The following is a 14206-nucleotide window of genomic DNA, read 5'->3' on the forward strand; positions in this document are numbered from 1 at the left end:
TGGAAAAAGTAGATAACATTGTAGGCAATGGAGGATAGTGGTGGGTTGGCCAAAAAGTCTGTTTGGGTTTTTCCTAACAGCTTATGGTAAAACCTGAATAAACTTTTTGGCCAACCCAATAGCTACGTAATAGGCAATGGGGTCTGGTACAGGAGTAGATAGTTGCTGATGCTGTGTAACACGTTTAAGGGATTTTGTTATATTATTCTATCTTCAAATATGTTTGACATTTTCAACAATAAAAAGGTTTTTTAAAAATTCAAATGATTGCATTTCTCCAGCTTTCTGATGACCATTTTATTCTTCGAGATTAGTCTAAGAGCTACTGAAATAACATCATGAAGCACTTTAAGATCTTTAAGTAGTTTGGAATATAATGTATATGGAACTGGAGATCTGCATACACGTAAAGTTCCCTCTTAACCATGCTTCCTTCACCCTTTTCAGACTGAAGATTCGTCCATGGGTGAAGAAGACGGGAACAAAGGTTAGACAGGGCTAGCCTTGTCCGCTTAGTCGCTCGGTCGTGTCCAGCTCTTCGTGACCCCGTTAACCGCAGCCTGCCAGGCTCTTCTGACTATGGGATCTTCCAGACAAGAATACTGGAGCGGGTTGCCATTTCCTCCTCCAGCTTAGCCTTGGCCAAGGGTCAAAGGGAAGAGTTGTCATAACCCAGCAGTCCTCCAGGAATTTCACTTTTAAGACAGGATACCCTTGAACCTAAATCTGAAACAGACATGATTGATTTTCTTTCTACTTTAAGTAAACCCAACTTTCATTTGGGCCAAGAGGGAAGCTACAAATAGATGTTGCAAATATTATAGCTGAGTTTGTTGCTTCATTAGGATTGTGAAAGTGAAAGTGAACTTGCTCGGTTGTGTCCGACTCTTCACGACCCCATGGTATGTAGCCTGCCAGGCTCCCTCCATCCATGGGATTTTCTAGGCAAGAGTACTGGAGTGGGTTGCCATTTCCTTCTCCAGGGGATCTTCCTGAACCAGGGATCGAACCCGGGTCTCCTGCAATGCAGGCAGACTCTTTACTGTCTGAGCTACCAGGGGACTTGTTAGGATTAGGGATCCTTTATACTGAATTTAAAAACCTACAATGCTAGCTTTTCTCATTTTCATTAATATTATCTCATAATAATTTAAAAGACATTTGACGTTTTCTATACTCTCCAGTCTCTGTGAATAATGTTCCTTACCTGATTTTTGTAAACAGAGAAATGTTAAAAGGTATCAGAAGTTATGTCCTGGTATCCCCTAGCTTGAATTGAAGAGTCTACTATGAATATGAACTGTTTGAATTCCCAGTCCCCCCTCCTGGTATAGCACTGAGCATACATCCAGCTGCAGGACACTATCGGCAAGCACAGTGATGGTTTTCACTGAGAACCCCAAACACCGAACGCCTCATTTTCCTTTTCTTTTTTTTTTCAAGAAATCCCTTAACCTAGGAGATATGTGATGCCATTTGTGCCAGAATGCTTTGCATAATAATGGCCTCCTTCAGTTTTCCAGGCTCACACAGAAGAATCACTAACTAGGCAGTAACATCAATAAAATAGAAAACTGCCCATTTTTCACTGAAATGGCTCTTATTTTGCTTCTTAAAATAAATTTTATTTTTTTAATATGAATACTTGTAAGAATTCAGAAAAAGATATCCAGTTATTAACATTTCAGGTAAAATTATTACTCTTCCTAATCTCTACCTTTTCCATGGAGCAGTTTTATTTAAAAGAAGTATTATTATGTTCCTACTTGTGTGGGCCCTCAGTTCAGTTCAGTCGCTCAGTCGTGTCCGGCTCTTAGCGACCGCATGGACTACGGCACGCCAGGCCTCCCTGTCCATCACCAACTCCCGGACTTCACTCAAACTCATGTTCATTGAGTTGGTGATGCCATCCAACCATCTTCAAATAAATGTCTGTAGGTGGGACTGATTTATAAAGGCAGAGTGAAATTAATGTTATTAATGTACCAAGGTGTGAAGTATGAACTTCAGCTGGGTTTCCATAAAGAACTCTGTTGATTACATGTTTGAAGCTGCAGAGCATTTGTCTCAAATGTCGCTATTGAAGCCTTTTACGAGCTCTCGTGCTAATCAGTGAGGAGAGCCTGCAGCTTTTCCATGTCACGTGGAGTCAGTGCTGACAAGCAGCTTATCAGTGCTAAGGATAACCGCTGTGTTTTAGCAGCGGAATAAGAAGACGCTCTCCATGTTTTCCTTCTTCAGAACTGCGTATGTAAATCACCAGAATGTTGCCAGGAGCCTTGCCTACAAACTGCTGCCTTTGGGAATTTTTGCAAGCATTTAAACGAGTAACCAGAATGCATTCCATCCCTTGTGAATCTTAGTTTATGGGAAGGACAGAATTGTAAGGCGTCCTCCTAAACATGTCTAATAGTCTAATCATTTTCTGCATATTTCTTAAGACTGTTACTCAGATTTTGAAGCACTACAAAACATGCAGCTTTCAGGGTGCTGATGTCAAGCTACACTTGGTCTTGACAAGAGGAGTTCTCAGTTAAAACTTTATAACCCTCCTAATCCTCCAGTTCATAAATCCTTGCTGAATTTAGAAATTCTGACTTGGTGAGACATCGTCAACCCACAGACGTGGTCCCACTTATGAATCATCTATCAATTCACTTACTCATTTAAGTCATGGGTATTATTTACTGAACATCTACTTTGTGCTATAAGCACTTGATTGCATTCTACTCATGTACAAGAGGATAAAAGAATTCTGAAAGAACTCATAGTCTATGGAGGATACAAACACAGAAGTATCCATTATGACAGAACATTAAAATATTTCAAACCTATTTGCATTTCTCAACTTATTCCAGGTTATATTTCCAAATAACAAATAGGCTAGAAATTAGATCTAGTTTAGAAATTACAATGACCTCCACCTGGGTTGGCCCGCGCAGGCTCCGCCATGCTCCCACGTCTCAGTACTGAGGCTTTTTATCCTTTGTATGTCTCCACTCACATGGAACCTGCCACTCAAAAACTTACCAACAGCTGGGTGTAGACCCAGACCTAGGGTGCCAACAATTTGGGGGTCCCCAAACTATTTTTGAAGGATGACGTTTGATATTTCAATTAGAATCAAAATTAAATATTAAGACAAAAACCCCGCTGCATTATCTTAGTCTTCATTTTGGAACTAAGAATTGTTTTATTGTTCCCGTGTTTGAGGCTCCCGAAAGGTCTTCAATGCCCCACCTGGGAGTTTCAAAGCACCTTCGGTTTCCCGCGGTCCTAAACACCCGGAGAGGCCAGGGGCGCGGTAGACCGAGCGCAGGGTGGACGGCGCGTTCTCTGAGCGTCTCCTGTGGCCTAAGGGCGACATGTGGAGCTGGACCGACGGAAAAAGATATTTGCAAACCCGAGGCCGCTCCTGGGCGCCGCATCCACGAGCTTCCTGCCCGCTAGGCCTCTCCCGTCTTCAAACAAACGCCCCGCATTTAAAACGGGCCCAGCCTGCAGCCCTCCTCTTCCCCACAGCACGCGCAGGAGGTAGCCAGAGGTACCCAGAGTGTGCAGAGACCCCCCCCTTCCTACCTTTCTCCTGGTCCGAAGTCGCTCCCGACGAGATCCGGGGAGACGGCGCATCAGGCCGCAGAGCCTCGTATCCGCCTAAATAAAGGGCCCACGTGCAGGTGAGCGGGCTCCACCCCTCAGACGCACCTGCGCAGAGCGGGCGGGGCCAACCCCTAGGAGAAGTGCCGCTGGGGGCTGATGCTGGGGGGGAGACGTCCCGAAAAGCACACGCTGGCCAAGAGTTCAAAGTAGTAGGTTTCCCCTTTACGTTTCTAAACTCACAGCAACAAGTAATTAGCCCCCAACTAAAATAAATAAATTTATTAAAAAAAAAAAGAATAAAAAACAAAACAACAACAACAACAAAAACGTATTCTCATAATAAAACCTCCCTTTCCTCGGGAGTCTCCCCCCGCCGCTTTTGCACCCACAGCTGCTCCTCGCCTTCTCTGGCGCAGGGCTCCCAATTCCGGCCGTAACTCCTGCCATTCCACTCGCGTGTCTGCTCAGTCGCTAGGTCGTGTCTCAGTTTTTGCGACCCCATGGACTGTAGCCCCCCAGGCTCCTCTGTCCTTGGGAGTCTCCAGGCAAGAATACTGGGGTGGGTTGCCATTTCCTCCTCCAGGGGGTCTTCCTAACCCAGGGATTGAACCCATATCTCTTACATACTCTGCGTTGGCTGGCAGGTTCTTTACCACTAGGGCCACTTCCATTTGGTCTGTTGTTTAAGTACAATGTGTCTTTATTGATGGGGCTTCCCTTGTAGCTCCCCCCAGTAAAGAGTCTGCCTGCAATGCGAGAGACCTGGGTTTGATCCCTGGGTCAGGAAAATCTCCTGGAGAAGGAAATGGCAACCCACTCCAGTACTCTTGCCTGGAAAATCCCGTGGATGGAGGAGCCTGGTGGGCTGCAGTCCATGGGGTAGCAAAGAGTCAGACACAACTGAACGACTTCACTTTCACATCTTTATTATCTGTCTAGCTGATCTGTCCATTGATGTAAGTGGGAGGTTAAAGTCTGCCACTATTACTGTGTTACCGTCAACTTCTCCTTTTATGTCTCTTACTATTTGCCGATAAACTGAGGTGCTCCTGTGCTGGGTGCATGTATACTTGCAACTGTTATATCTTCTTCTTGGATTGACCCCTGGATCATTATGTAGTGTCCACAGCTCTCCAGCTCTCCTGAATGCAAGCCTGCTTGCCTTCAAAGCCAGACATCCTGCAGGCTCACCTGCTTGGCGTAGGATTCCCAGCCGATGTGGGACTCAGACCCCTCGCCCCTTTGGGGGAAGCTCTGCAATTCTGATGTCACGGAGTTTGTGGGAAGCCTACCTGAATATGTGGGTTTTGACTACATAGCGTCTCTGCCCCCTCCTACTTATTTTGTTGTGGTTCCTTCTTTATATCTTCAGTTGTAGGAGATCTTTTCTGCTACTCTTTAGGTCATTCTCATCAACAGTTGTTGTGTAAATAGCTGTAATTTTGGTGCACCAAAGGGAGAAGGTGAGCTCAGGGTCTTCCTACTCTGTCGTGGCCACCTCCTGCTTTGTTCATGCTGAACTTCTTAGCATGACATCTGTCTCACAGCCAATGCTTAATAGCTTTGTGTTGAATGAAACTGAATAGAATTTCACTAATCAAGATGGCAGAATTTGGGAAAGACCTGATCTCTCTCTGTTAACCCTCAAATGAGTCTGCTAAATTAACTATCCGTTCCTTTGGAGATGGGCTATCCACGACATATTTGTACCAGGCATGCAAAACTGAAAATAGAAGGAAATGGTGTTGAGTTTAGTAATAGTAAAACTAAAAGTCTCTAATTCTGAAGTTATGATGGGAAGTGGGATGGAATGAAGCATGTAGTCAGGAACATTTTTCTAAAACTCAAAGCCCAGGAGGAAATTAATCCTGTAGTCATTTCTGCACGAATTTTGGGTAAAGGTTCTCAAATTACAGTATAAGTTCAGTTCAATCACTCAGTCGTGTCCGACTCTTTGTGACCCCATGGACTGCAGCACGCCAGGCCTCCCTGTCCATCACCAACCCCTGGAGTTTACTCAAGCTCATGTCCATCAAGTTGGTGATGCCATGCAACCATCTCATCCTCTGTCATCCCCTTCTCCTCCTGCCTTCAATCTTTCTCAGCATCAGGGTCTTTTCAAATGAGTCAGTTTTTCACATCAGGTGGCCAAAGTATTGGAGTTTCAGCTTCAACATCAGTCTTTCCAATGAATATTCAGGACTGATTTCCTTTAGGATGGACTGGTTGGATCTCCTTGCAGTCCAAGGGACTCTCAAGAGTCTTTTCCAACAACACAGTTCAAAAGCATCAATTCTTCAGTGCTCAGCCTTCTTTATATTTCAACTCTCAAATTACAGTATAGAAGGGTACTATTATATGTTCTTCAGAAAGATACACAAGCTAAAGGCTATTTTAACTATTTAGGTGGCCTCTCTTGGTTTAATGGATGGGTAAATGTGAAATTTTTATTAAGCATATTTTCTTTCTTTACATATTTTTGTCATTAGTGAAGTGTTAACATTAAAGATTATAGTGTATTTTCAGATTTGTACTGAATAATATACAAAGCAACTGACATTTGGTTTATTCTAACAATTGCTCCACACATTTCTTTAATGATTTTGAAAGTGTTGGCATAATAGAAAAGAATTTAGAAGTCATTTAAAGCTTAAAGCTTATTTGTGCTTAATTATTTAATAGAATCCTGGCCATAGTTGATCCTTGGCACATTGTAAAGTAGGTTATGTTCTCATTTTTTGATATCATTAATACTTTAAATGATGTGGTCAGCAACATCAGAATTTCATCCTAATTAGTTGCATCTTATTTTGTGATTTGTTTTAGGTGCCCTTGATCGCAGGATGAACATTTTTTTCTAACCTTTTCCCTCCTGCCACATTTTAAATGTCACCAAGCCAATATTTATATAATTGGTTTCTCCCTTTCCACCCTTTTCTGTCCATTATACCTCCCTTCTCCCCCTATATGAGCACATTCCTTTTGGAGCTCTGTGGCTCTTCTGTCCTGGACAGTGAAACCGTCTCCTTTCAGAAATCTCTGTTATGTTCTCTGCAATCTTCTCTTCCACCACCATTTCTTCTCCCAGGTAAGATTTCAGATGCTATGTCTGATGTCAATTAATTATGTTGTACTTGGCACCAAGTGCAAGATATTTGGTGATTTTTTTTTCATTAAATGAGCAAAGTGAATAATTCTGCTTAGAATGAACGTGGGAGAGTATTATTACATGTACTGGATTTAAAGTCATATTTGTATGTTCCAGATACATTTGCATGATTCAGAAAAGATGCATTATGAACTACCTCATTGTGGATTGGGAGGGTGCCAAAAGCCTTGGCCTTGTATGCTGCAGTCCACGAGGTCACCAAGAGTCAGACACAACTTAGCAACAACAACAAACAACAACCCAAACCCTGGAGGTCTAGACATCCATGAAATTGTCAATGAAAGAATGGCTTGGGTTATGAGAAGAGGAGGAAGAAATCCTTCAGAGAGCATCAAATTGGTATATTTAACTTCAGTGGATCAATACTTAGAAGGCGAGAATTGTGGAATTTACTGAAGATCCAGGAATCACCGGCTAATCCAGTTTGCATCCTTATTTTCGGTGGGAGAAGAAACAAGAATATAATCAAGGAGTGGATTTTAAGCTCAGAACAGAGGAACTGAGTCGAAAAGTCATTAGTGCCAAGCAAGAAAAAGTCAGATGACATGTCCTCTCACAGGTTACAAAAGGCGATTCTGCTGATATAGGAGAAAGTTAACTGGGACCCAACAGTTTGGGGTAGAAATAGCTACCTCTTCCTAGGATGTGCACACTACCACGGCAGCTTCTTGCTAGACAGTTTCAACAGCCACACGACTATACAGGCCATCAGAGTCAAGTGTGCGAGTCTGTCTCGGAGAATCCTGGGCTCTCGCCCCTGTGTCCTGAGGCTTGGCCTTTGGGGCTGGAGGAGAGCGTTGCTAGAGCTCTTGGACGGACCTGCGAGGTGTGCTTGGGAAGGGTGTCCTGGAATAGAGCAGAGGACCGTGAAGACAGGAGAAGGTGGCAGCGGGAGTGGTCTCACCCCCAGTGAACCAAACACGGTGGGACTTGCTAAGCACGGGGGCAGCTGAGTCGCTCTGTCCTTGCTGTGGAGGACGTGGGGTGGCAGGGTCCCCTGTGAGCTCCAGCTCGCGCTGAGGGGACAGTGCTGGGGGAGGGGGCTGCTGCCCAGGGACATCGAGGGGCCCCCAAGCCCGTCCCGCCATCTCCTCCAGCAGCGGCCTCTGGGGGTTGGGGCTGCCCTGCAGGAGGGACTGCAGCCCCGCACATCACTCCTGACCAAGAGGAGACGCCTGGGAGGTCGGCACGGCCTAGGGAACCACGGGGACCCCACCCCTCTCTACCCTCCAACGCGGCACCCTCCAGAGAGACGGGGGTGCTGCCGTTTATCTCGGCCTAAGAGGAGAAAGTCCAGATAACTGATCGGTATTTCTCCTTAAGATGGGAAAAAGCAACTTTGCACCAAGAACAAGGTAGGGATTGGAGTTGCAGAAGTTCTCCACAGGGCTTGGAGTTGATGAATCTTTTCCTAATAAACGCCAGGAGAACATGGCCCAGAAAAGTAAAGTACCCTCCGACTGTGAGGGTAATGCCTCAGAAATCTAGTGAGAAACAGAAGTTACAGCACACAGTTGGATTAAACACAGTTGGTCAGAAAGTTCATATTTATATCCAGGGCTGTGCTTCTTCAGTTATTGCTTTAAACAGTTAATGATCACAAATACTTTTTTTTTTTTTAAATAAGAAGAGCTGTTTCCAGAGAGAAATGACTGGCTGGCTGATGTCTTACCCTGCAGCTGAGCACCGAGACTTGGCCATTCTCTCACACCTCGTAACTGGTGTCTGACAGCAGCAAAGAGAAATTGTTATAGTCTTAGGGAGCAAATAAACTGACTTTAGAAGTGAATTTTGTATATCTAACTTGTACCAGTGATGAAAAATACCGCAGCATCCCAATAACCTGTTTTTACTTTTCTACGTAATTGATTCAATAATGTAAAGTCCGTTCCGTCTCCTGTCAGCAATGGCTTTCATGCAAGGTGACTGTTTTTGATCAGATTTATTCCTAAACACAGATTTAGTCCTATCAGGATCTAGCTTGAATTTTGACCTTAAGGACTGATCTACCATCTTGAAACATTTTCCACCTAGTTTTAGTATCTCTAATTTTAATTTCTGGGTGGAAGGACACAAAAAGAAATATCCTCTGGGAATAATCGTCTTTAAAACAATAGCTCTCATTAAAACAAATCGAGCATATTTATTATACAGGTTTTAAGAAAAACTATGCAGGGCAACAGTGTGTTTATTTTTATAGCCCTTCTGGGTCTTCGTCTGAGACCCAAATAGCCTGAGATGAGACAGTTGTCTCATTTGTGGACTGGGCTTCCCAGGTGGCGCTAGTGGTAAAGAACCCACCTGCCAATGCAGGAGACGTAAGAGACGTGGATTCGATCCCTGTGTTGGGAAGACCCCCTGGAGGAGGGCATGGCAACCCACTCCAGTATTCTTGCCTGGAGAATCCCACAGACAGAGGAGCCTGGCAGCTACAGTCCATGGGGCTGCAACGAGTCGGACTCGGGACTCGACTGAAGCAACCAAGTACACGTGCTCGCATCTCTGAACTAGTAACCCTGGAGGGCAGGCGTTAGATCTACTGAAATGCATTCGGTAGGCCAACACACTATTCATGTAAATTACAAAACTCCATTTAACCCAAATAAATGTAATTTTATCACATGGCTGTGTTTGGCTAGTTTCTTCAAGAGAGAGGGACTGGAATTAATTTGTATTTCATTTCAAATGATTTAAAGTGGCTTTCACCAATTCAGATGGCAATATCATATTTTACTTTCTAACTGAAAACAATATTGTCTTTATTCTTCTTTTTCCCATGACAAGGCCTCCCATTCTACCAAATGCTAAATAAGTTGACGTAATTGGAATCTCCTCTGATCAGTGATTCTGGTCATTAAATGCTTCAGATACTTAATTATTAAATTGATCATCCTTATTCCTCAATTCAGAACATTTAAGTCCTATTACTGCAGATTCAGTAATTGAACCAAAGGAGCACTCAGCAGTGCAGAGGTATCAAACTAGAATTCATGTTCAGTTCAGATCTCCAGGCAAGAGGATTTTTTGACTTCTGTCAGTCAGAGAATTAAATAACAATGCATTCGAAAAATAGCGAGGACTTTTAGAAAAACTTGATTTTGAGTTCACATGGAGACACCTACATCCTGGATCTCAGAGACTTAATAATTTTGGGAACCTTATGAAAGAAACCTTAAGAGTTAGATGTAATCAAACTTTTTCATATGACAAAGTAGTTTCAAATTAAACCTCCTCTTGGTGGTTAGTATTTAGTTATTTACCTTTGTGCAAAATTAAACATCCCCAAATTATTCAAATGAAGAGCAATTTTTTGGTTTTGCTACAGGACTGGCCTGGCAAAATAAGCTTTCTGAATGATCTCTGGGGAAGCTCACCTGGCAGGCACCTGTGGATATCTGGCCCAGTGGTGAAAGGCTCTCACTGTTGATTGGGTCACTGGATGAGCTGACCTATGACATCTCCAAATCCATGACTTGAAGGGCTGAGTCACAACAGGCTTTGGCAGCACCTATGCTTTCAGGACTTTTACCCACATGTATACCTGTTTCCATTTGGTGTCTGCTTTATTTCAGCCTGAATAAACTTCAGTTTGGGGGCCTGGAGCTCCAAACCATGAACCCCTCCAAGAGGTGTCTCTTAGAACTGGAAGAGGTGGGTTAGAGAGCAGTTGTCAAGAAGTTGTCACCCAGCATATCAGGAGCCCCTGTGGTCGGTTCCTGAAGTGGGTGTCCCCAGGCAGGACTACCAAAGACAGTTGATGGATGTTGTTCCCGGGTTCCTGGAACCACGTAAAGCAAAGCCTGGGCACCAGATCACAGAAGCGTGGGCTTAAATTGAAAACATGCATTTTTGTCATCGCTTTTCAATGCGGTGCACAGCAATAAAAGCTGCACTTTTGCTGGCAGCAAGTTGAAATGTGAAAGGTCATATTCACTCCAGAATTAAGGAAAGTTTCATGCTTTGAATCATACCCCTGTCGAGCATAAAACCAGGTAAAACTGGCTAGCTAATTATCATCAAAAGGATGATTTAAACTAAGACATGAGGGTCAGTCTTTCTGGATGGTGATCATCATGGGTGATTGTGATTCCTTAAGAAAAGAGGTTTAGGGATAATCCTAAAAGACCGGGTTAAAAAAAATCATCACTGCAAAGCAACCCCTTTTTTTTTTCCATTTTTATCATCAGTTGTTTGGGGGACTGAGGCTTTTGATTTATTTTCTGACAATTTTATTGAGAACATATAGGTAGTCTGTCCAGTTCGTGTCAGTTTTACAGATGAAGTGATTTTTCCAGTTGGATGGGGCTGCCATCTCAGGGGCGATTCAGAGACATGACAACAACGTGAAAAGGTAATCTTTCTTTGCACAAAATCTGCTTATTTTAGAAATACATCATGAGATGGGTGGGAAGGGGATTAGGGGAGCAGTTATCCCCGTGGTTGGCTTGGCAGGTAGAGTAGGAGATGGGAGAAAACACCCCATGTGCTGCTCCCCGTGACCCTCTGCCTTGTCTGAACAAGTGTGGGAGATGCCACACCTGTTGTGCTCACTGGCAGTGTTTTCCATGAGTAATTATTACAATACACCTGTGAGTCAGAGGTATGAATACTGTTTTTCAGGCTAAATTCATGTCACCTGGGTGGGGCAGACTAGAAACTTAAAACCTATTTTTCTTGGTCTCCAAAGGCTCTTAAGGTAAGGATAAAAGTTCCTTTTTCAAAGAGCTGTCTTAAGGTTTCAATGAGCCATGATGCACGTAATGTAGCTAACTAGAGTCCTGGTCCTTACCAAGAGCCCCCCAAAGGATCCCTCATTATCATTGTAATCATGGAAATGCTCATTACCGTGACGCTTTTCAGTTCTGCCTCTAGGTACTGAGACAATTCCTCTTCCATGACGGCAACTAATACTGGTTGACAATGATAATAATTATGGTACCCAGGCCCAGACTCTGGGACCACACCGTCCTCTGTCTCAGATGCCAGCCTGTTAAACAGTGGTCACTTAGGCAGTAAACTAGGGCAGGCTGCACAGCCGGTTTAGGTTACGGTTGTTTGTCATTTCCTGCTTCCCTTTGCACTAACTGCGCCTCCAGGAGCAGCGTGAGAGGCCCGTTGCAGGAGCCTTCCTGTCCCTCCTTGTAAACACGCACCAGATGTGCACTGGCTACCCGGTCAGGGTTTGCGCGGGGCAGGAAGTGGGAGGGCTGTGTCCACTCTGGACCAGGCCCCCAGGGCTGCAGACAGCTGTGCTGGGAGGACGGGCGCCCTCAGCCAGCCCCAGGGCTGGGACCCAGTGGACGCTCATCGCATTCCCCACTCTGAGGGGAATCAGCATCTGATTGTCGTCTTTTGTTAATACTGGACGAATTACTGTCTCCCTGCAGATGAATACTAAACGGCTCACCTGCTCCCCGGGCAGTAGTTTCGGAAGCAGAGGTATGAGAAGCGAGGAGTCCCACCTCCTGCCACGTTCCTTGGTTTGTCTTGTTGGTGTGGACAGGTGTGTCTCAGTCGTCAACCACCGTGTAACAAATCAACCTAAAACTGAGTGACTTCAAACAGTGGTTTATGATTTCTCTGTGATTCTGTGGCTTGATGGGGTGGTTCCTCTGCTGGTCTCACAGGGTCACCATGTGGCTGCATCCAGCAGGCAGGGTGGCTGGGAGCCTGGCAGAACCGAGCCTCTCTTTCCAGGCGGTACGTTCACTCCAGATTTCACAGCATGGAAGTCTCAGTACCACCATCTAAGGGAAGGGAAAAAAAAACCCTTGCAAGCCTCTTGAAGCTAGAATAATTTCCATGAGACCTGAGGTGCTGTTGGTCAAAGAAAACCAAAAGGCCAGCCCTGACCCAAGGGACGGCAAGCAGAGCCATCTCTTGAGGGGAGCAGTGGCAATGTTACAATGCAAACAAGCTCAAGAGGAATTGTCTCCACCGTCACTGAAACCAAACAAACACAAATTGCAGAAGTACAACGTGATGTGAAAGTTGCATCTTTTGCAAATATTTGCTCTCATTCCATTTTTTTTTTAAATTTTGTTTATGGTTTGCTTTGTTGTGCAAAAGCTTTTTGGTTTAATTATGTCCCATTTGCTTATTTTTGTTTTTATTTTGATTAAGCTAGGAGGTGGATCCAAAAAAATATTGCTATGATTTATGTCAAAGAGAGTTTTCCCTAAGTTTTCCTCCAAGAGTTTATAGTATACAGCCTTACATTTAGGTCTTTAATCCATTTTGAGCTTATCTTTCTGTATGGTGTTACAGGATGTTCTAATTTTATTCTTTTACATGTAGCTGTCCAGTTTTCCCAGCACCACTTATGGACTGTCTTTCCTCCACTGAATATTATTGCCTTCTTTGTTGTAGATTAATTGACCATAGGTGTGTGGGTTTATTTCTGGGCTCTCTCTTCTGTTCCATTGATCTATATTTCTGTTTTTGTGTCAGTACTATACTGTTTTGATGGCTGTAGCTTTGTAGTATAGTCTGAAGTCAGGGAGTATGATTGCTACAGCTGTTCTTCATTCTCAAAATTATTTTGATTCTTCAGGGTCTTTTTGCTTCCATACAAATTTTAAGATTATTTGTTCTAGTTCTGGGATTAATTTGCAAAACAAAAGATTGCTCATACAGCTTAATAAAAAAAAAAAAAAAAAACAAGCAACCCAATTAAAAAAGTGGACAGAAGAACTAAATATACATTTCTCCAAAAAAGACATATAGATGGTCAACAGGCACATTAAAAGATGCTCAATACTGCTAATTGTTAGAGAAATGCAAACTAAAACTATAATGAGGTATCACTTCACATCAGTCAGAATGACCATCATTAAAAAGTTTACAAATAGTAAATCCTGGATAGGCTGTGGAGAAAAGGGAGCCCTCATACACTGTTGGTAGGACTGTAAATTGTGCAGTCGCTGTGGACAACAGTATGGAGGTTAATTAAAAAACTAAAAATAGAGTTGCCATATGATCCAGAAATCCCACTCCTGGGCATAGATCTGGAGAAAACTCTAATTCAAAAAGATACTTGCATACCAATGACCATTACAGCACTATTTACAGTAACCAAGACACAGAAGCACCTAAATGTCCACTGACAGGTGAGTGGATAGAGAAGATATGCAGCATATATACAATGAAATATTACTCAGCTATAAAAACAAGGAAATAATACCATTTGCAGCAACATGGATGGACCTAGAAATTATCACACTAAGTGAAGTCAGACAGAGAAACAGCAACATCATATGACATCGCTTATATGTGGAATCTAACAAAAATCATACAAATGAACTTATTTACAAAACAGAAATAGACCCACCTACATAGAAAACAAATCTGTTGCTACCAAAGGGGATAAAGCTGGGGGAGAGATAAACTAGGAGACTGGGATTAACATATACAAACTTCTCTATATAGAATAAACAA

At 43.4% G+C, this 14206-nt stretch overlaps 1 protein-coding gene across 21 annotated transcripts in view; it reads left to right on the forward strand.

The window, feature by feature from the left end:
* Nucleotides 1–14206, forward strand: part of DENND1B (DENN domain containing 1B) — a 363581-nt gene that overhangs the window by 302322 nt on the left and 47053 nt on the right. For 6 of the 21 annotated variants that reach the window (XR_014055161.1, XR_014055156.1, XR_014055162.1 and 3 more), the window contains 2 exons: nucleotides 6427–6688; nucleotides 6866–8558. The exons of 4 other annotated variants lie outside the window; for them this stretch is intronic. Coding sequence is in view for 4 of the 17 variants with exons in the window: in XM_081495281.1 (XP_081351407.1) it covers nucleotides 448–502 (55 nt within the window). In the remaining 13 variants the exon portion in view is untranslated. Of the gene's footprint in view, nucleotides 1–447; nucleotides 820–6426; nucleotides 6689–6865; nucleotides 8559–11015; nucleotides 11121–12156; nucleotides 12273–14206 lie in introns of those variants that run through there. 11 more of the 21 variants (XR_014055177.1, XR_014055163.1, XR_014055179.1 and 8 more) reach the window with 4 other exon arrangements.

This window comes from Giraffa tippelskirchi, chromosome 5, assembly GCF_054371585.1.
Source record: "Giraffa tippelskirchi isolate mGirTip1 chromosome 5, T2T-mGirTip1v1.2.pri, whole genome shotgun sequence".
NCBI classification, from domain to species: domain Eukaryota; kingdom Metazoa; phylum Chordata; class Mammalia; order Artiodactyla; family Giraffidae; genus Giraffa; species Giraffa tippelskirchi.